The sequence below is a fragment of the Salvelinus sp. IW2-2015 genome, unplaced genomic scaffold (assembly GCF_002910315.2).
Source record: "Salvelinus sp. IW2-2015 unplaced genomic scaffold, ASM291031v2 Un_scaffold16327, whole genome shotgun sequence".
In the NCBI taxonomy this organism is placed as follows: Eukaryota; Metazoa; Chordata; class Actinopteri; order Salmoniformes; family Salmonidae; genus Salvelinus; species Salvelinus sp. IW2-2015.
The window spans coordinates 88,203-110,213 of NW_019957536.1; the positions used below are offsets into that span (position 1 = coordinate 88,203).

Below are 22,011 nucleotides of genomic sequence, written 5' to 3' on the forward strand. Positions count from 1 at the left end.
CGATCAAGAATTTAGCACGAGGCAGTTTAATTTGGAGACACAAATATGCTAATGCGGAACAGCACCCCTATAGTTGCAAGAAGTTTTAAGCTGGGCCCAGCCATGACCATTAACTGTTTTAGGGTGATGATTTTCCCTTTCACCAGAATTTTGGAGAAATGTGGAACAGCTGCAGTTGTACAAACCAGTCTTGCCCCAWACACCAGAGGTTCCTCCAGCAGCCAATGCACTGACTCCGCTGGAGTGCTTCTGGACACCTTCATTATGCTCCAAATCCTAAGAAGGCCTCTGTAAAACGGAGGTATTCCCTCCCTAGAAATCTGGCTACTATCAAACAAAAACGAAGCCTTCTTTAAACCTAATCCCGACCTTCTGTAATRCAAGAGCTGTCTCCCCTCTCCATTTTCCAGTAAATAAACCAACCTTTGAATAAACTGAAACCRKAAAGCATCAGCCCTACTTGCAAGATGTACAAGACCTTGATCCCTCTCCTCTTTTGACAAATACAAAACACTTTGTGGAACCCAATGATATTTATTCCAAAAGAAATCTACAACAATCGCCGGTATCTTAGCCAAAAGTCCAGATGGTGGGTCTAAACATGACAACCGATGCCATAGTGCAGAGGCAACCACATTATTAATAATAATAGTACGCCCCCCTGTATGACATACGAGATAACAACCAACGCCATCTCCTCATCCTCCTTTCCACTATTTCAATGTTTTCCCATTGTCCCCTCATCCCCTAGGTACACTCCAAGATACGTAAACCCTCCTTTATACCATTCCAGCCCCTCTGGCAAAGCAATGATCCCTTCAGAACATTTTCCAATCTGTCAAGCACAACTTTTTCCACAATTTACATTTGAAGTGGATATTCCCCTAAACCGATCAACCATGAGACTCAAACTATCCACCTCTRCTTGATTTTTCACTAAAATAACTACATCAGCATAAGCTGAGAGACGAATAGGAGGAATATCCTCTGAAAGGTACGCCCCTTCAATGCGACTTCTAATGCTATTTAGTAGTGGCTCTATAGCGATGGCATATAACATTCYTGACAAAGAACACCCCTGCCTAATAGCTCTACACACTTTAAATGGAGCACTCAAGCCACCGTTAACTTCCAGTACACTTTCAATGTCACCATATATCACCCTGATCATGGCAGTAAAACCAGAGCTGAAACCAAACGCCTCAAAAGTGTGCCATAAGTATTGATGTTCAACTCGGTCAAATGCCTTTTCCTGATCAATTGAAATTAGACCAGCATCCAACCCAATAGCCTTAGAGACGTCCAAAAACTTCTGAATCAGGAAAATGTTATCCCCTATCTGCCTGCTAGGTCTTATAATCAGTGCACAATAAAGCCACCGGCCTCCAGTTCTTCACCTCCCTAGAGTCMCCCTTTTTTGGCAGTAGGGTGAGGACAGCCCTCCTGCAGCTTATCGGTAGTAACCCTCCTGTCAAACTATTGTTAACTACTGCTAGCCAATCCTCTCCCAACATGGCCCAAAAAGACCCAAAACAGTCAATGGGAAGCCCATCAATGCCTGGTGCCCTTCCATTTTCCATGCCTTTTAATGCAGTGTATAGCTCCTGCAAAAACAATGGTTGCTCTAGCTCAACCTGAGCTAATGCAGCCAGCAGTGGGAGTCCATCAAGGAACTGCTGTGTCACTGTTTTATCCTCTTTGTACGCACACTTGTAGAGCTCAGCATAGAACTCTACTGTCCTCTTTCTAATTTCACTAGGGCTAGTGAGCTCTTGTCCAACAGCTGATTTGAGGCAACRAATAATTCTTCTTTGTCCATTCTTTTTCTCTAAACCGAAGAAAAATTTGGATTAGGCATCCATTTCAGAGATTCCCTGAAACGTACTTCTCACCAATGCCCCCTGTGCTCTGATACCCAGCAGGTCTGCCAACGCCCCCTGTGCTCTGATACCCAGCAAGTCTGCCAACGCCCCCTGTGCTCTGATACCCAGCAGGTCTGCCAACGCCCCCTGTGCTCTGATACCCAGCAGGTCTGCCAACGCTCCCTGTGCTCTGATACCCAGCAGGTCTGCCAACGCCCCCTGTGCTCTGATACCCAGCAGGTCTGCCAATGTGGCTTTTTTTTCTCTTGAGGGCCTAAATATGGCCTCGATTTCCTGTGGTCTCAACCAACGTCAGGAGTTCYGTTATTTCAGACACTAGGGCGTTCATTGATCTGGTGATGTCTCTGGTGACATTCATCGTGTACTGATTACAGAATTGTTGAATCTGGATTTTCCTTATATCCCACCACTGTTGAAGGGATACAAAACTGGCCTTTTGAGATCTCCACCTCTTCCAGAAAAAACATTTCCTGAAGTGAGCATCACTCAATAAATGTATATTAAAATGCCAGTATGCACTTTTGGGTTTTACAGCGTTAATGAACATCACCTCGGTTATTTAACAATGATCAGAAGATCCAACTGGGGTTATCACACTTGATTTACAGACCTGAGATTGATGCTCAAAACAATAAAACCTATCTAATCTTGCCAGAGAGATGGTGTTCTCCCTCACATGGGCCCATGTGTACTGCCTCCATGTTGACTCTGTCAAATATCACACAGTTCATGTGTTTTTATTTATTTATTTATTTCACCTTTATTTAACCAGGTAGGCAAGTTGAGAGTTCTCATTTACAATTGCGACCTGGCCAAGATAAAGCAAAGCAGTTCGACACATACAACAACACAGTTACACATGGAATAAACAAAACATACAGTCAATAATACAGTAGAAAAATAAGTCTATATACAATGTGAGCAAATGAGGTGAGATAAGGGAGGTAAAGGAAAACTAGGCCATGGTGGCGAAGTAAATACAATATAGCAAGTAAAACACTGGAATGGTAGATTTGCAGTGGAAGAATGTGGAAAGTAGAAATAGAAATAATGGGGTGCAAAGGAGCAAAATAAATCAATAAATACAGTAGGGGAAGAGGTAGTTGTTTGGGCTAAATTATAGATGGGCTATGTACAGGTGCAGTAATCTGTGAGCTGCTCTGACAGCTGGTGCTTAAAGCTAGTGAGGGAGATAATTGTTTCCAGTTTCAGAGATTTTTGTAGTTCGGTCCAGTCATTGGCAGCAGAGAACTGGAAGGAGCGGCGGCCAAAGGAGGAATTGGCTTTGGGGGTGACCAGAGAGATATACCTGCTGGAGCGTGTGCTGTAGGTGGGTGCTGCTATGGTGACCAGCGAGCTGAGATAAGGGGGGACTTTACCTAGCAGGGTCTTGTAGATGACCTGGAGCCAGTGGGTCTGGCGACGAGTATGAAGCGAGGGCCAGCCGACGAGAKCATACAGGTCGCAGTGGTGGGTGGTATAAGGAGCTTTGGTTACAAAACGGATGGCACTGTGATAGACTGCATCCAGTTTGCTGAGTAGGTGATGCAACACAGCATGCCTTGTGGAGATTGAGCAATGGAGAGTTGACCCACATCAGCGGCAAAGGTATGTATACACGAAGACAACACGTTAGTACATTACATTAGAGTTGATAGTACACTACTCCTTGTTCAGATTTAAACCCTAATGGCTGCACAGACCCATGGTCCCAAGCCTGTTCCTGGGCCAAAAAGCACTTTCAGTATCAATCATTGAACATGCTTTTAAATCAAGTGGTATGAATGAAACTGCCCACCAAGTTGATGTTTGTGCCTCTGCCTCCACCAGGTTGTGGTGCTGTGGGTGGGCACCAATAATCACGGTCACACTGCAGAACAGATCTGTGGAGGCATCATGGCCATAGTCCAACTCATCAAAGACAAGCTGACTTTGCAGAGGACACACTGATTCTGTAGCCRCTGATGTTGTGACTTGTTTATTCAACACTCGTTGCTGTAGGATTAATATATAAGTGCCCTCTCAGAGAAGCCCGTTAGACATTTCTCTTGGCTTCTGTTCTGGAGATGTTCTCCTTGAATTCTTGTAATAAACTGAAAGGATTTAGATTAATATGATTGACTGCTCTCCCTTTTGTTCACCTGGAAAATCCCCTTTACAACCATTAACCTTTTTGATAACACAAACTTAAATTATGAACTGCATACTTTATGGACTCCATTATCATTGCTAACCATATTGTCACATTTGTCCTTTCTAGCATGGGAATCTAGTGACTACAATGCACAGGAGGTTGGTGGGACCTTAATTTGGGAGAACGGACTTGTGGTAATGGCTGGAGCTGAATCAGTGGAATGCTATCACACACATGGTTTTCAGGTGTTTGATGCCATTCCATTTGCKCCATTCCGGACATTATTGTGAGCTCTTYGCCTCTCAGCAGCCTCCTGTGCTATCATGTATGTTTCCAACCACAGGGAGTGCTGCCCAGGGGTAAGATGCCCAACTCCCTGCGGGAGAGGAACGCCCAGGTCAACAAGCTGGTTCAGGAGGCTGTGTCCTCTCTCCCCCACACCTCCCTCCTCAACGTGGACCCCGGCTTTGTGCACTCGGACGGCAGCATCTCCCACCAGGACCTGTATGACTACCTCCACCTCACCCCGCAGGGCTACCAGGCTGTGTGCCAGCCGCTACACGCCCACCTCAAGRGCCTGCTGGAGAAACAGGCTGAAAACTGAAGGCCAAAGACCAACTGATGGAGAACTGATGGCCAATRACCAAATGACTCACTACATCAGAGGTAAAAACACTGGTCCTGGAGAGCCACAAGAGTACAGGCTTTTAGCACATTCACTACTTTAAGAACACTTTTTAGTATTTTAGTACAGCCTTTTGTTCCATCCCATGATTCAAATAATATCTAGTCCTTGATTGGTTGAATCACGTTTTATGTTTTAAATACTAGGTTGGAAGTGTAAGTAACCKACGCTGGTGATGAGAAGCAGGTACGGAGAGCCAACATATAATCAGGAACAAACGGGTAACAAGACAGGCACAGCTTCAGCACACAGGTGAACAAGGACATGCGACAAGCAATGCTGCAGCAGGGAACAGAGCGGGAAATCAGACAGATATAAAGGAGGTAATGACAGAGGTGATTGAGTCCAATCGCTGATGCACGTGATGGGGAAAAGCAGGTGTGCGTACTGTTGGTGGCAGGAGTGCGTAATCCTGGGGAAGGAGAGCAGGAGCAGGCGTGACAGGAAAAAATCGTGCTCTAAAAAGGCTTTCCTGAACCAGGGTTGGTAACCACTGCACTACTCTATTCTATGGGACGATACTGTAACTTACCACCAAAATGGCTGAGTAGAAGACCACTAAGCACTAATAGGATCAAACATCTGTGTTGCTAATCAGATTTAACCGCTTATCACCAACTGAGATTTGATTGAGCTGATTTGAGAGATTATCCTTCGCTTTAGTTTCATGCTGTATGGTGGATATGATGAATAATATGCCAGGATCTCTCCTCTGGCTGATAGATACATTATAAGAGCTTCCCCRCAAAGGTTARGAGAATCTGAAAGCTACCATACTAAAGGTTTGTTTTGTTTCCTCTGTCAAATAACCACATTTCCTGTCTTTTTCTCTTAACTTTGAAAACATGTACAGTCCTATTGATCTGATTTGGTTACTAATAATATAATTTAAAATCCCTTTAATGGTGTCATGTGTTTAAACACGTAGACCATTCACGGAGACGGTGCAATAAGGCATCAGTTCGCTCTACTGTTAAAGCATTACTAATTTCCTGTATCTGTTTACCACCGTTGCTTTTTATTTGTGAAGACTTACCCTGAATGTCTTATTTTGGCTGCACACATATGGGGAAGGGTATGGTGAATGATGAGGGCATTTCAAAGTAGCGCTGAGACTGGTGGGTATTTGGCTTGGATATAATACTATAGTCAGTGTGTATGGATGTCTTGTACAGTAGCTGGCTTATACTTGTCTTATACTCTTTATTCAAAGGCAGTCACCCCACGAGACCCAAGACTCCCTATAAAAGGCTGCTTTGACTGTTTGTGTATGTACTGTGTATGTAGGCCTACCAGCCTCTGCACTTGACCATGTTTGTGTTGTTGATCTTGAATGGTGATTGTCAAAATGCAGTGCATTAAAACCAATGAAAGCTTGCAGTGTKTGTGGACATTGCTTTGTTTGCAGCTTCCAACCACTGAATTGTGTCTGCATGATGGCTCTGCTAAGAAGTTTTTTTTAAACCAAAATAATTGACCTTTAGCTGTAGCTTGTCAAAACATCCAGTGTGTTTGATTAATGTACTCAAACTAATGGGTGCAGCAAGAGTACACTTAAACACAACAATGGAGTGATGAATTGGATTGGGATGACCAAACAGTTTTATACCTGCATGTGATGTCCTGAGCACATCCAAGATACGGTACCTGTACGAATTGAGTTATGCCTGAGCAGAGAACCACAAGAGAGCTGTCTAGTGACACACTGTACTGTGATGAGACATTGGACCCACTTCTTCGTATGGTTAGTTGGCGTTGTCAGTTGTTAAAAAGTATTTATTTACCTGTTCCACCATATAGCTTCTAACATGCCTGAAAATGGAAGCTCAAGAGACCAAGTGTAAATATCTGTTTTTAAGTTGGTCTTCAGAGAATCAGAGATATCATCGACATGGGGGTGAATGATCCAGCCAATCCAGCGTAGCGGTGTGGAGCCCAATACCGTGACTGATTAATGGAATCCAGCAGAGCACCAAACCATTATGCCGTGAAAGAATGTTCATGTCCTGTGATAGTCAATGTGAGGTTTGACTCGGTGCAAACAACTTCTCTAATGCTTTCATGCAAATACACTGTCATTGAGTTTGCTCAAATCGCTTGAATGATGATCTGGGTAGCAAATTGACCGATCAGATCAATGATACTTTTATTTCCTCATTAGAGGAATATTTGATCATTGTCTTAATGTTTGCCAAGGGACCGCAATCAGTGTCTGGCTGACAGTTTCAAGCGGCCTTCAAGTCTTCAGGTGAACATTCAACCTAAAGAATGTTATTTGTTTGCTCTGATAAAGTATATTTATTGAACATAAGCCATGAAGAGTCATGAAGAGTGTTTTGCTATAGACACTTTCACAGGTCAATATCATRAAGGGCCCTCATCCACCTGTCAGGCTGACTTCACCCATCAGTAGCACTATGAGGTGTTGTTTTGGCCAACGTCCACTCTTTCCAAAACTCTTGGCGTATWTAACACAAGCCACAAGGCAGGTGTTGGTTTAGGTAGGGGCACGCGCTTCATACAACATGGCCCTTTCATCTCAAACTGAGACACACGTCTATATAAAGGGCTGAAGTAACTGCAGAGTTTAGTTGTTCATTCAGCAGAAGCTGCAGAGGTTATATTGCACATTCACAAGGATATTGTGGCCATAGGAATGGGATTAAAGATGCTAATGCTGTTCTGTGTATTGGCATTCACCGGTCAAGGACAAGGTAAAATATTGAACATTCTGTTTGATTTACTGTTGAATGTATTTGGCTTCATCATGTACAGTGAGTTAGGTTACACGTAATACAACTGCTACTGGTGTGCATTATTTGAAGTGTCTGTGAAAGCACTACATTTAACTCTTAACTCATAGGGAGTCTTATAGACAAATTGACATGTGAATTTGATTGTTTCTTTCTGATGTTTTGAGTGTTTCATGAAGTGTTGCAGACAGACATAGCCATCTCATAGTAGTTGCATACAGACATCCATCATACATTAATATTCATCATACAGACATATCCATCATACAGAAATATCCATCATACAGACATATTTATCATACAGACATATCCATCATACAGAAATATCCATCATACAGACATATTTATTATACAGACATATCCATCATACAGAAATATCCATCATACAGAAACATCAATCATGCAGAATAATCCATCATACATACAGTGCATTCGGAAAGTATTCAGACCCCTTGACTTTTTCCAGTTTTTGTTACGTTACAGCAGTATTCTAAAATTGATTAAATTGTTTTTTCCCCTCGTCAATCATAAAGACAAAGCGGAAACAGGTTTTTAGACATTTTTGCAAATAAAATACAAATTAAAAACAGATACCTTATTTACATAAGTATTCAGACCCATTGCTATGAGACTCAAAATTGAGCTCAGGTGCAATAATGGCGCCAGAGGGGATGGCTGCTATTTTACGGGCTCCTAACCAACTGTGCTATTTTGTTAGTTTTTTCGCATTGTTTGTAACTCATTTTGTACATAATGTTGCTGCTACAGTCTCTTATGACCGAAAATAGCTTCTGGACATCAGAACATCACGACAATGATGAGACAGCCTATAGGGGGGAGGTCAGAGACCTGGCCGTGTGGTGCCAGGACAACGACCTCTCCCTCAGTGTAAGCAAGACAAAGGAGCTGATCGTGGACTATAGGAAAAGGAGGCCCGAACAGGTCCCCATGAACATTGACGGGGCTGAATAGGAGCGGGTCAAGAGTTTCAAGTTCCTTGGTGTCCACTTCACATCACAAACTATCATGGTCCAAACACACCAAGACAGTTGTGAAGAGGGCACGACAACACCTTTTCCCCCTCAGCAGACTGAAAAGATTTGGCATGGGTCCCCAGAACCTCAAAAAGTTATACAGCTGCACCATTGAGAACATCCTGACCGGTTGCATCACCGCCTGGTATGGCAACTGCTCGGCATCTAACCGTGAGGTGAGATATGTTCTATGTTATGTGTTTCTATGTTGGGTTCATGGTCAACTAGCCTGATATGGTTCTCAATCAGGGGCAGGTGTTTTACGTTTCCTCTGATTGGGAACCATATTAAGGTAGACTGTTTCTCACTGTTTGTTTGTGGGTGATTGTTGCTGTGTCTGTGTTTGTTCGCCACACGGTACTGTTTCGTTTCGTTCGTTCGTTTGTTCCTTCCTGTTCGTGCGTTCATGTTTTATTGTGTTCTCAAGTTCAGGTCTGTTCACGTCGTTTTGTTATTTTGTATTTTGTCAGTGTTCTGTTTTTGTTGGATATCATTAAAATTCGACATCATGAACATTCACCACGCTGCGCYTTGGTCCTCCTCTCTTCCACCTAAAGACGAGCGTTACATCTCTCTACTGTTATTCTGACATTTCACATTCTTAAAATAAAGTGGTGATCCTCACTGACCTAAGACAGGGAATTTTTACTTGGATTAAATGTCAGGAATTGTGAAAAACTGAGTATAAATGTATTTGGCTAAGGTATATGTAAACTTCCGACTTCAACTGTATATTTTTTTAACTTTAGTTTATTTTGGAAATATTATGTTATCTCTATTTCTCGAAATACATTGTTGGTTAAGGACTTGTTAGTATGCATCTCACGGTAAGGTCTACACCTGTTGTATTCAGCATGTGACAAATTACATTTGATTTGATCCTGTTTCCATTGATCATTGTTGAGATGTTTCTACAACATGATTGGAGTACACCTATGKTWAATTCAATTGATTGGACATGATTTGGAAAGGCACACGCCAGTCCATATAACGTCCCACAGTTGACAGCGCATATCAGAGCAAAAACCATGCCATGAGGTTGAAGGAATTGTCCGTAGAGCTCAGAGASAGGATTGTGTCAAAGCAGAGATCTGGGGAAGGGTACCAATAAATGTCTGCAGCATTGAAGGTCCCCAAGAACACCGTGTCCTCCATCATTCTTAAATTGAAGAAGTTTGGAACCACCAAGACACTTCCTAGAGCTGGCCTCCCGGCCAAACTGAGCAATCAGGGGAAAATTGCCTTGGTCAGGGATGTGACCAAGAACCCGATGGTCACTCTGACAGAGCTCCAGAGTTCCTCTGTGGARATGGGAGAACCTTTCAGAAGGACAACCATCTCTGCAGCACTCCACCAATCAGGCCCATATGGTAGAGTGGCCAGACAGAAGCCACTCCTCAGTAAAAGGCACATGGCAGCCCACTTGGAGTTTGCCAAAAGGCACCCAAAGGACTCTCAGACCATGAGAAACAAGATTCTCTGCTCTCATGAAACCAAKATTGAAATCTTTGGCCTGCATGCCTAGTGTCACATGTGGAGAAAACCTGGCACAATCCCTAAAGTGAAGCATGGTGGTGGCAGCATCATGCTGTGGGGATRTTTTTCAGTGGCAGGGACTGGGAGACTAGTCAGGATCAGAGAGATCCTTGATGAAAACCTGCTCCAGAGTGCTCAGGACCTTAGACTGGGGGCRAAGGTTTACGTTCCAACAGGACACCGACCCTAAGCACACAGCCAAGATAACGCAGAAGTTGCTTTGGGACAAGTCTCTGAATGTCGTTGAATGGCCCGGACTTGAACCCGATCAATCATCTCTGGAGAGACCTGAAAATAGCTGTGCAGTGCCCCTCCCCATMCAACCTGACAGCGCTTGAGAGGATCTGCAGAAAAGAATGGGAGAAACTCCCCAAGTACAGGTGTGYCAACCTTGTAGCGTCAAACCCAAGAAGACTCAAGGCTGTAATCACTGCCAAAGGTGCTATAACAAATGACTGAGTAAATGGTTTGAATACTTATGTAAATGTGATATTTMTTGTATTTTTTTAATACATTTGCAAAAAATAAAAATAAACAGTTTTGTCATTATGGGGTATTGTGTGTAGATTGATGAGGGGGAAAAAATAATTKTATCAATTTTAGAATATGGCTGTAACGTAAAAACAAAATGTTGAAAAAAATCAAGGGGTCTGAATACTTTCCAAATGCACTGTACATATCCATTCTGATCAACCTTTCTCTCTCTCATCCTCTCTACCAAGGGATTCCTGAAACTGATGTACAGCGTTCCGGTGTCAGTCAARCTACAGGTACAGTGGAGGACCCAGGGAGAGTTGGAGAYCAGATCAACCCCCCCAGACACCATGACAGACTGTGTGACTGTAAGGGTGAGTGATTAGGAACTCAGTGCTATTTGTCCAGTAAGTGGATACAATCCTAGCCTGCTTGTCACTCTGTTTCTGACAGCCCATGATAGTAATGTTTTTGGATGTCAAATAGTTGGCAGAAACTGAATGGTACTCAGACTAACACAGCAGTTTGCTTTGTGTCACTCTGTGTATCTCTCTCCCATCCTCTCTGACCTTTATGCAATCCAGTTGTGGCAATGTGCCTAAGGAAAGGATTCCAGAATCATTGGAAATGCCAGAAGATCATGGAAATGGTAGAGATGTCAAAGGGTGATCAAGGCAAAAACTTCATGAGTATCCCAATTTAAAGAGTTGACCTTWAATAACTACTTTATAAACCTTGTAACCATGTTTCGTAATCTCATGTTGCTCTCTCAAGAAATATGACTAGTTTAAAAAAWATATATATATTATATAATTATACTCCTTTGTAATACATTTTTTTTAYGTGTATGTGGAGTGATTTCCAATGTATTATTTTAGCATTTTATCATTACATKTTATATTTCCTTTTGCGTGTATCATGCAACTCTAAATCCCTCTGTTGCTACTTCATTAGATCCACATTATTTCTGTGTTTTACCCCCTTTTCTACCCGATTTCGATCTTGTCTCACGCTGCAATTCCCCAACCGGCTCGGGAGGGTAACGTCGAGTCATGCGTCCTCCGAAACATGACCCGCCAGACCGCACTTCTTAACTGCTTAACAAGGAAGCCAGCTGCACCAATGTCTCGGGGGATACACGTTCACCTGACAACCAAGTTCAGACCCCCCCCCCCCCTCCGGCAAAACCCTCCCTAACCAGTCGACGTTGGGACCAATTGTGCGCCGCCTAGGGGACTACACATCACGGCCGGTTGTGATACTGCCCGGGATCGAAAGCTGTCTGTGGTGAAGCCTCTAGCGCCTGCGATGCAGTGACTTAGACCGCTGCGTCAGGAGGCCCAAGATCCACATTTCTTCACAGCAATTCTGCTGATAAGAAATCAACCAAGATGCACCATTCAGTAGGACGGTGTGAAAAGACAACACTTTATTTAAGACAATAATTACTGAAGAGGAAATATAAACATAAGACAAGAGCACAAGCCTATTCTCCTCCGAGAATTTACAAGCTTATGCAAAAACAAGCCATATTTTACATAAACACCAGTTAACTGTACTATCAATTGAAATGTTTTACCTTTTAAGGTATTTTACAAGTTAAATACACCTGAATTTGTACTTAAATAACAGAGTTTACATACATGATCAAACACAGAACAACACAGAAAGGGACTTAGTGAATGGACTCCAGGGCAACAGTCATCACAAGGGCAGTGAATATCTAAGAACTTTTAGAAACAGAACTGCTGCTGCTGCTGCTGCTGCTGAAGCAGTGGATGTTTGCCCTTTCATTTACCTTGTTGAAGACCAGTTTTTAAAAAGAATATCAGTTTATAGAGATTGATTGACATAAACACACTGTCGAGGTGGGTTCTATTTCTAAGGGATAGACCCCTCCCATCTGATCTCTTGTTGACTCTCTCCTCACATGTAAAAGCATTGGGAAGGAGCTGAGCATACTAAACCCAGCCCTATAGTGGCAAGATGGGGCAATTACAATATTGACAAATACCACTTTATTCTATTCCAGTCCTTTTTCAGATCAGTGAGGGGAGTCAGTCAGTGAGGGTAGAGGGAAGGGAGTGATTGGCTCCCAGCCAGCAGACAAACATGCAGTGTGCTTACTGTGGTGGTCTCAGTGGTTGATCAGAGGCAGAGAGAGAGGGCTAGCAGGGCCGTCAGCATCAGACCAACTCTGGACAGGAATGGAGGGGCAGGCGAGTGGCCTGGGAGAGAAAGAAGAAAGGGAGAGAAGGGGAACAAAGAGATTGGGAGAGGAGGGGGACAAAGATAATGGGAGAGGAGGGGGACGAAGATAATGGGAGAGGAGGGGGACGAAAAATGGGAGAGGAGGGGACGAAGAATGGGAGAGGAGGGGGACAAAGCGAATGAGTGAGTACGTTTTTTGAAAAACTGTATTTGTTTTTATTACTGTCTGTACCCCCCAGTTCAGAAAATTTCTGTATTGCATTTCCATGATGTATGAAAATGATCCTTGCACAAACACGTACGCAAACTAGAACCAAATTAAATTCTACATAATAAAAACAACTTTGTGACATTTAATTACTCAGTACGTCCCACCTAGGTCTTACTGCAACAGCCCACCCACTTACCAGTGACATCCAGACTAATGGTCTTGGACATTGAGATGTTGGTCACAGGGTTCTTGGCCACACAAGTGTAGTCCCCTGTATTCTCCAAGGAGGCGATAACAGCCATCAAAGGACCAGTCCCAAGCACTGATTGGTTGTTGAATATCCACCCGTACTCGCTGGTTGGCCGGGAGTCGGCAGAGCACTTCAGCGTGACTGTGATTACTGAGCCAATCACCACTGAGACTGGGCCAGAGACGTTCACACTCAGAGGGCCATCTACGGAGAGAGGGGGGGAGGGGTCATAATAGGGAAATGTMTAAAAAGGATACTTGGGACATCCAACTCTTACATCAACCCATTGAGGTTGAAATTTAAAACAGTTAATGTCAGGGTTTAGGCTAGGGACATTCCAAGTATCCCAGATAGCACTAACCATCATACCAGTGGTGGGTTTCTGACTGTTTCTACATTATATAAACGTGCATATTTTAAATATTACTAAAACACCAGTACTTACAGTTCACCAGTAGCTGGTATTTAGGGCTGATGTGTGGACCAAAGAGGTTGGTGGCAACGCACTGATAGTTTCCATCGTTAGACACCTTGACTGGACTGAAGTGCAGAGAGTTGTTAGAGATGGTGATGTCAGAGTTCAAGGTGTTGTTCAGGACCAGAGACAGGTTGTCCTTCATCCAGTAGATGGTGTCATARCGCCCGGTGACATCACAGGTCAGGGTTAGGTTGTCAGATGATATTGGTATTTTGTTTCGTTTCACCATCACTGACGTTATAGCCTCTGTGAGGACAGAGGAAGTGTATTGCTTTATGTACAGTATCAAGATTTGTCATTTGATCAAATGTTTAGTTCCAGCGACGCAAAAGTTGGATACATAAAACAAATATATATATATGTGTGTGTGTAAACTCAGCAAAAAAAGAAACGTCCCTTTTTCAGGACCCTGTCTTTCAAAGATAAATAACTTCACAGATCTTCAYTGTAAAGGGTTTAAACACTGTTTCCCATGCTTGTTCAATGAACCATGAACAATTAAAGAACATGCACCTGTGGAACAGTCATTAAGACACTAACAGCTTACAGACAGTAGGCAATTAAGGTCACAGTTGTGAAAACTTAGGACACTAAAAGCCTTATCTACTGACTCTGAAAAACACCAAAGAAAGATGCCCAGGGTCCCTGCTCATCTGCGTGAACGTGCCTTAGGCATGCTGCAAGGAGGCATGAGGACTGCAGATGTGGCCAGGGCAATACATTGCAATGTCTGTACTGTGAGACGCCTAAGACCACGCTCCAAGGGAGACAGGACGGACAGCTGATCAACCTCGCAGTGGCAGACCACGTGTAACAACACCAGCACAGGGTCGGTACATCCGAACATCACACCTGCGGGACAGGTACAGGATGGCAACAACAACTGCCTGAGTTACACCAGGAAAGCACAATCCTCCATCAGTGCTCAGACTGTCCACAATAGGCTGAGAGAGGCTGGACTGAGGGCTTGTAGGCCTGTTGTAAGGCAGGTCCTCACCAGACATTATCGGCAACAATGTCGCCTATGGCCACAAATCCACCGTCGCTGGACCAGACAGGACTGGCAAAAAGTGCTCTTCACTGATGAGTAGCGGTTTTGTCTCACTAAGGGTACTGTTCGGGATTTCGCGTTTATCTTCAAAGGAATGAGCATTACACCAAGGCCTGTACTCTGGAAGGGGATCGATTTGGAGGTGGAGGGTCCGTCATGGTCTGGGGCGGTGTGTCACAGCATCATCGGACTGAGCTTGTTGTCATTGCAGCCAATCTCAATGCTGTGCGTTACAGGGAAGACATCCTCATCATGTGGTACCTTCCTACAGGCTCATCCTGACATGACCTCCCAGCATGACAATGCCACCAGCCATACTGCTTGTTCTGTGCGTGATTTCCTGCAAGACAGGAATGTCAGTGTTCTGCCATGGCAGCAAAGTGCCCGGATCTCAATCCCATTGAGCATGTCTGGGACCTGTTGGATCGGAGAGTGAGGGCTAGGGCGATTCCCCCAGAAATGTCCTAGAACTTGCAGGTGCCTTGGTGGAAGAGTGGGGTAACATCTCACAGCAAGAACTGGCAAATCTGGTGCAGTCCATGAGGAGGAGAGCACTGCAGTACTTAATGCAGCTGGTGGCCACACCAGATACTGACTGTTACTTTTGACCCCCCTTTTGTTCAGGGAAACATTATTCAATTTCTGTTAGTCACATGTCTGTGGAACTTGTTCAGTTTATGTCTCAGTTGTTGAATCTTGTTATGTTCATACAAATATTTACACATGTTAAGTTTGCTGAAAATAAATGCAGTTGACAGTGAGAGGACGTTTCTATTTTTGCTGAGTTTATATATATTAAAACAAATGGTTGTACGATCTGATGGATTGTAAAATACTGTTTTATATTACTGTTTTATATATTTCCTGTTTTATATCATGATATCCTCTTAGTATGAGTTTTTTTATCTTTAGAGATTAAAAGTAGTGTTAGGTTCAAACTCTGTGTATGAGAAGAGTTTAATTATTTAGTGGACTGCAGTGGACAGTAGGAATGTATACTCCAAGGCCTCTCCTGACTGATGAGAAGTCCTGTGATATGCACGGAGGAGCACAGATAAATCCTGACTGATGATATGCACGGAGGAGCACAGATAAATCCTGACTGATGATATGCACGGAGGAGCACAGATAAATCCTGGCTGATGATATGTGCACGGAGGAGCACAGACAAATCCTGACTGATGATGTGCACGGAGGAGCACAGATAAATCCTGACTGATGATATGCACGGAGGAGCACAGATAAATCCTGGCTGATGATATGCACGGAGGATTACAGATAAATCCTGGCTGATGATATGCACGGAGGAGCACAGATAAATCCTGACTGATGATATGCACGGAGGAGCACAGATAAATCCTGGCTGATGATATGCACGGAGGAGCACAGATAACATCCTGGCTGATGATATGCACGGAGGAGCACAGATAAATCCTGGCTGATGATATGCACAGAGGAGCACAGATAAATCCTGACTGATGATATGCATGGAGGAGCACAGATAATCCTGGCTGATGATATGCACGGAGGAGCACAGATAAATCCTGACTGATGATATGCATGGAGGAGCACAGATAAATCCTGGCTGATGATATGCACGGAGGAGCACAGATAAATCCTGACTGATGATATGCACGGAGGAGCACAGATAAATCCTGACTGATGATATGCACGGAGGAGCACAGATAAATCCTGACTGATGATATGCACGGAGGATGATAGATAAATCCTGGCTGATGATATGCACGGAGGAGCACAGATAAATCCTGACTGATGATATGCACGGAGGAGCACAGATAAATCCTGGCTGATGATATGCACGGAGGAGCACAGATAAATCCTGGCTGATGATATGCACGGAGGAGCAAGCTAAATCCTGCTGATGATATGCACGGAGGAGCACAGATAAATCCTGGCTGATGATATGCACGGAGGAGCATAGATAAATCCTGGCGATGATATGCACAGGAGATAATCCTGGCTGATATATGCACGGAGGAGCACAGTAAATCCTGGCTGATGATATGCACGGAGGAGCACAGATAAATCCTGGCTGATGATATCACGGAGGAGCACAGATAAATCCTGGCTGATGATATGCACGGAGGAGCACAGATAAATCCTGACTGATGGAAAAGTACATCTTTGTGGAAGGAGGGGTGAGAGCTCAAGGTATAAGTGAACACTGCACTGTACTGAATGGATGTATTTTGCTGTACATCTTCACTGAGTAAAGATTTGAAATGTTGGGCTCTTTTGATAATAAGTATGTTTATTGTAATTCTATCAGATTGTAAATGAACACAACAAAGCAAAGAATCTGAAGTCTGTCTTACCAATGACGGTGAGCATCTTGGAAGCAGTGCTGTTCCTGCCATTGATGTTGTTGAAGGCCACACAGGTGTACTCCCTGACTGGCTAAGGTCAGTGGGCCAGTCTCTACACTGAGCCAGGCACCCTGGGACGCATTAAGAACCAGCTGAACTGGCTGGGAGGCTGAGAGGAGGCGAGCAGTTTAAGGTCAAGTTGTGTCCTGTTTCTCCTATTGCTGGTCCCGTTATAACAGGCATCTCTGGTCCATCTATAATACAAAAGACCAATTCAGCGTAGACCCAACATCTGACTGTCACTCAATAGAGGTTATTGGCCAGAAGGTCAAGGGTCATCAAAAATATTTTAATGATGTTAGAGGTGGGATCTAAACATTTACATTGACTTTACTACAATATTTATTAAGGAAGTTCTCAAAGATTCCACCTTAAGCCGTGGGGTTAAAGTTGAACTTTATAGCACTTGTTAACTACGCTCTTGGAAAAAAAGGTGCTATCTAGAACCAAAAAAGGGTTCTTTGGCTGTCCCCACAGAATAACCCTTTGAAAAAACCCTTTTGGTTCCAGGTAGAACCGTTTTGGCTTCCATGTTGCACCCTTTCCACAGAGGGTTATACATGGAACCAAAAAGAGTTCTACCTGTAACCAAAAAGGGTTCTCCTATAGGGGCAGCAGCAAAACCATTTTGGAACCCATTTTTCTAAGGGTATACTCACAGTTCACGATCAGTCTATAGTTTGGGCTGGTCATGTTACTAAGGGGGTTGGAAGCAGAACACTGATAGTCTCCGTTGTCAGAATTCTGGACGGAGTTGAATGTCAGTGTATTGTTGTTCATAGAGAAGTCTGTTCTGTTGTCAGCATACAGAAGCCAGCCGTTCCTCATCCAGTGAATGGAGTAAACCGTTCCAGCTGTGTCGCAGGTCAGAGAGAATCTCTCATTCAGTATTGGTTGGACGCCAATGACTTTCACAATGGTCATGGTCACAGGTGCTGTGGAAAGTAGGTCAAATGGTTTTTCAGCACTTTATATCTCAACTTCCATCTAATTATACTGTATGTTCAACAGCACATATACTGTCTAAAACCAAATGAACACAAACAAAGTAAAGGAAGTTTTAGTCCCTTGATTTTAAGTAGCAGTTACTGACTCACCAATGACGGTGAGCATCTTGGAGACAGTGCTGTTTCTGACAGTGACGTTGTTAAAGGCCACACAGGTGTACTCCCCATGACTGGCTAAGGTCAGTGGGCCAGTCTTGTACACTGAGCCAGTCGCTACCTGGGAGCCGTTGAAGAACCAGCTGAACTGGCTGGGAGGCTGAGAGGAGGCAGAGCAGTTGAAGGTCACGNCTGATGATATGCACGGAGGAGCACAGATAAATCCTGGCTGATGATATGCACGGAGGAGCACAGATAAATCCTGACTGATGGAAAAGTACATCTTTGTGGAAGGAGGGGGTGAGAGCTCAAGGTATAAGTGAACACTGCACTGTACTGAATGGATGTATTTTGCTGTACATCTTCACTGAGTAAAGATTTGAAATGTTTGGGCTCTTTTGTATAATAAGTATGTTTATTGTAATTCTTATCAGATTGTAAATGAACACAACAAAGCAAAGAATCTGAAGTCTGTCTTACCAATGACGGTGAGCATCTTGGAAGCAGTGCTGTTCCTGCCATTGATGTTGTTGAAGGCCACACAGGTGTACTCCCCCAGTGCAGGGATGAACTTATCAGCAGAAGATCGCTTGATGAAGACCTGCTCCAGAGTCTCAGGACCTTAGACTGGGGCGGAAAAGTTTACGTTCCAACAGGACACCGCCTAAGCACACAGCCAAGATAACGCAGAAGGCTTGGGACAAGTCTGCTGAATGTCGTTGAATGCCCGGACTGAACCGATAATCATCTCGTGAGAGACTGAAAATACTGTGGCAGTGCCCTCCCCATCAACCTGACAGCGCTTGAAGGATCTCGGCAGACAAAGAATGGGAGGAGAAACCCGCCAAGTACAGTGTGCCAACCTTGGTAGCGTCAAACCAAGAAACTCAAGGCTGGTAACTACTGCAAATGTGTATAACAAATGACTGAGTAAATGTTGAATTAACTTATGTAAATGTGAATTTCTTGTATTTTTTTAATACATTTGGCCAAAAATAAAAATAAACATTTTGTCAATTATGGGGTATTGTTGTGTAAATTGAGGGGAAAAATATTTTATCAAGTTTTTCTAAGAATATGCTGTACGTAAAAACAAAATGTTAAAAATAATCAAGGGGTCTGAATACTTTCAAATCACTGTACATATCCATTGTCTGGGATCAACCTTTCCTCTTCTTCTTCACCTTTCCTCTCTACAAGGATTCCTGAAACTGATGTACAGCGTTCCGGTGTCAGTCAAACTTACAGTAAGTGAGAGAACCAGGAGATGTAGGAGACCAGACAACCCCCCAGACACATGACAGGGACTGTGTGACTGTAAGGGTGATATAGGAACTCAGATGCATTTGTCAGTAAGTGGATACAAGCCTAGCCTGCTTGGTCCTCTGTTTTCTGACAACCCATGATAGTAATGTTTTTGGATGTCCAATATGGCAGAAAATGAATGTACTCAGACTTAACACAGCAGTTTGCTTTGTGGTCACTACTGTGTATCTCTCTCCCATCCCTCTGACTTTACGCATCCAGTTGTTGGCAATGTGCCTAAGGAAGGGATCCAGAAATATTGGAAAATGCCAGAAGATCATGGAAATGTAGAGATGTTCAAAGGGTTGATCAACGGCCAAAAATTCATGAGTATTCCAAATTTAAAAGTTAGACCTTTAATAACTACTTTATAAACCTTGTAAACATGTTTCGTAATCTCATGTTGCTCTCTAAGAGAATATGACTAGTTAAAAAAAATATATATTTAATATAATTATAACTCTTTGTCATACAGTTTTTTTTTATGTTGTGGGTGCATTCCATGTATTATTTAGCATTTATCATTACATTTTATATTTCCTTTTGCGTGATATGCAACTCTACAATCCCTCTGTTGCTACTCATTAGATCCACATTATTTCTGTGTTTTACCCCTTTCTACCCGATTTTCGACTTTTCTCACGCTGCAATTCCGCCAACGGCTCGGGAGGGTACGTTCGATCATCGTCTCCGAAAAACCATGACCCGCCAGACCGCACTTCTTAACTGCTTAACAAGGAAGCCGAGCTGCACAAGTCTGGGGAAACACGTTCACCTGACAACCAGTTCAGACTGCAGGCACCCGGCCCGCCACAAGAGTTGCTAAGACGCCGAGAGCGCAAGTAAAGCCCCCCCCCCCCCGCCCCCCTCCGGCAAAACCTCCCTAACCCATTTCGAACGTTTGGGCAATATGTCTTGCGCCCCTAGGACTACCAATCACGGTCGGTTTGTGATACTTCCCGGGATCGAAAGCGTGTCTGTGGTGTAAGCCTCTACGCCTGCGATTCAGTGACTTAGACCTGCGTCAGGACCAAGATCCACATTCTTCACAGCCTTCTCGCGATAAAGAAATCAACCAAGATTGCACATCAGTAGACAGTGGAAAAGACAAAACACTATTAAGACAATAATTACTGAAGAGGAATATAAAACATAAACAAGAGCCACAACCTTCATCTCCTCCGAGAATTACAAGCTTATGCAAAAAACAAAGCCATATTTTACATAAACACCAGTTAACTGTACTATCAATTGAAATGTTACCTTTAAAGTATTTACAATTAAATACACCTGAATTTACCTTAAATAACAGAGTTTACATACATATCAACACAGAACAAACAGAAAGGACTTAGTGAATGGACTCCAAGGCAACAATCCACACAAGGCATGAATACTAAGAACTTTTAGAAACAGAAACTGCTGCTGCTGCTGCTGAGCAGTGGATGTTTGCCCTTTCATTTACCTTGTTGAAGACCATTTTTAACAAGATTTGTTTATAGAATGATTGACATAAACACACTGTCGAGGTGGTTCTATTCTAAGGGATAGACCCCTCCCCTTCTGACTCTTGTTGACTCTCTCCTCACCATGTAAAAGCATTGGGAAGGCTGAGCATACAAACCCAGCCCTATATGGCAAAGGGCAATTACAATATCAAAACAAACCACTTATTTCTATCCAGTCCTTTTCAAGCAGTGAGGGAGTCATCCAGTGAGGGTAGAGGAAAGGAGTGATTGGGTCCAGCCAGCAAGACAAACATGCAGTGTGCTTACTTTGTGTCTCAGTGGTTGATCAGAGCAGAGAGAGAGGGCTAGCAGGGCCGTCAGCATCAGACCAACTCTGGACAGGAATGGAGGGCAGGCGAGTGGCCTGGAGAGAAAGAAGAAAGAGAGAAGGGAACAAAGAGATTGGGAGAGGAGGGGACAAAGAAAGAGAGGAGGGGACGAAGATAATGGGAGGAGGGACAAAAAAGAGAGGAGGGACGAAGAATGGGAGAGGAGGACAAAGCAAGAGATGAGTACGTTTTTGAAAAACTGATTTGTTTTTATTACTGTCTGTACCCCCCAGTTCAAATATTCTGTATTGCATTTCCATGATGTATGAAAATGATCCTTGCACAAACACGTACGCAAACTAGAACCAAAAAATTCTACATAATAAAACAACTTTGTGACATTTAATTACTCAGTACGTCCCACCTAGTCTTACTGCAACAGCCACCCACTTACCAGTGACATCCAGACTAATGGTCTTGGACATTGAGATGTTGGTCACAGGGTCTTGCCACACAAGTGTAGTCCCCTGTATCTCCAAGGAGGCGATAACAGCCATCAAAGGACCAGTCCCAAGCACTGATTGGTTGTTGAATATCCACCCGTACTCGCTGTTGCCGGAGTCGGCAGAGCACTTCAGCGTGACTGTGATTACTAGCAATCACCACTGAGACTGGGCCAGAGACGTTCACACTCAGAGGCCATCTACGGAGAGAGGGGGAGGGTCATAATGGGAAATGT

At 43.6% G+C, this 22,011-nt stretch overlaps 2 protein-coding genes and 1 long non-coding RNA gene across 6 annotated transcripts in view; 2 read left to right on the forward strand and 1 right to left on the reverse strand.

Annotated features, from left to right (window-relative positions):
* Positions 1-12,210, forward strand: part of LOC139027432 (uncharacterized) — an 84,619-nt gene extending 72,409 nt beyond the window's left edge. The window contains exon 2 of the long non-coding RNA XR_011479513.1: positions 12,099-12,210. This is a non-coding gene — a long non-coding RNA (uncharacterized lncRNA). The remainder of the gene's footprint in view (positions 1-12,098) is intronic.
* LOC112080467 (cell adhesion molecule CEACAM5-like) overlaps positions 1-22,011 on the reverse strand; it is a 92,153-nt gene that overhangs the window by 58,406 nt on the left and 11,736 nt on the right. The window contains exon 8 of one of the 4 annotated variants that reach the window (XM_070442596.1): positions 17,221-17,281. The exons of 2 other annotated variants lie outside the window; for them this stretch is intronic. In XM_070442596.1, the coding sequence (XP_070298697.1) occupies positions 17,221-17,281 (61 nt within the window). Of the gene's footprint in view, positions 1-17,220; positions 17,282-18,287; positions 18,376-22,011 lie in introns of those variants that run through there. One more of the 4 variants, XM_070442598.1, reaches the window with a different exon arrangement.
* On the forward strand, positions 4,011-4,788 carry LOC112080474 (platelet-activating factor acetylhydrolase IB subunit alpha1-like). Its single transcript, XM_024146257.2, has one exon. The coding sequence runs from the start codon at positions 4,382-4,384 to the stop codon at positions 4,619-4,621; it is 240 nt and encodes a 79-aa protein (XP_024002025.1). The 5' UTR covers positions 4,011-4,381; the 3' UTR covers positions 4,622-4,788.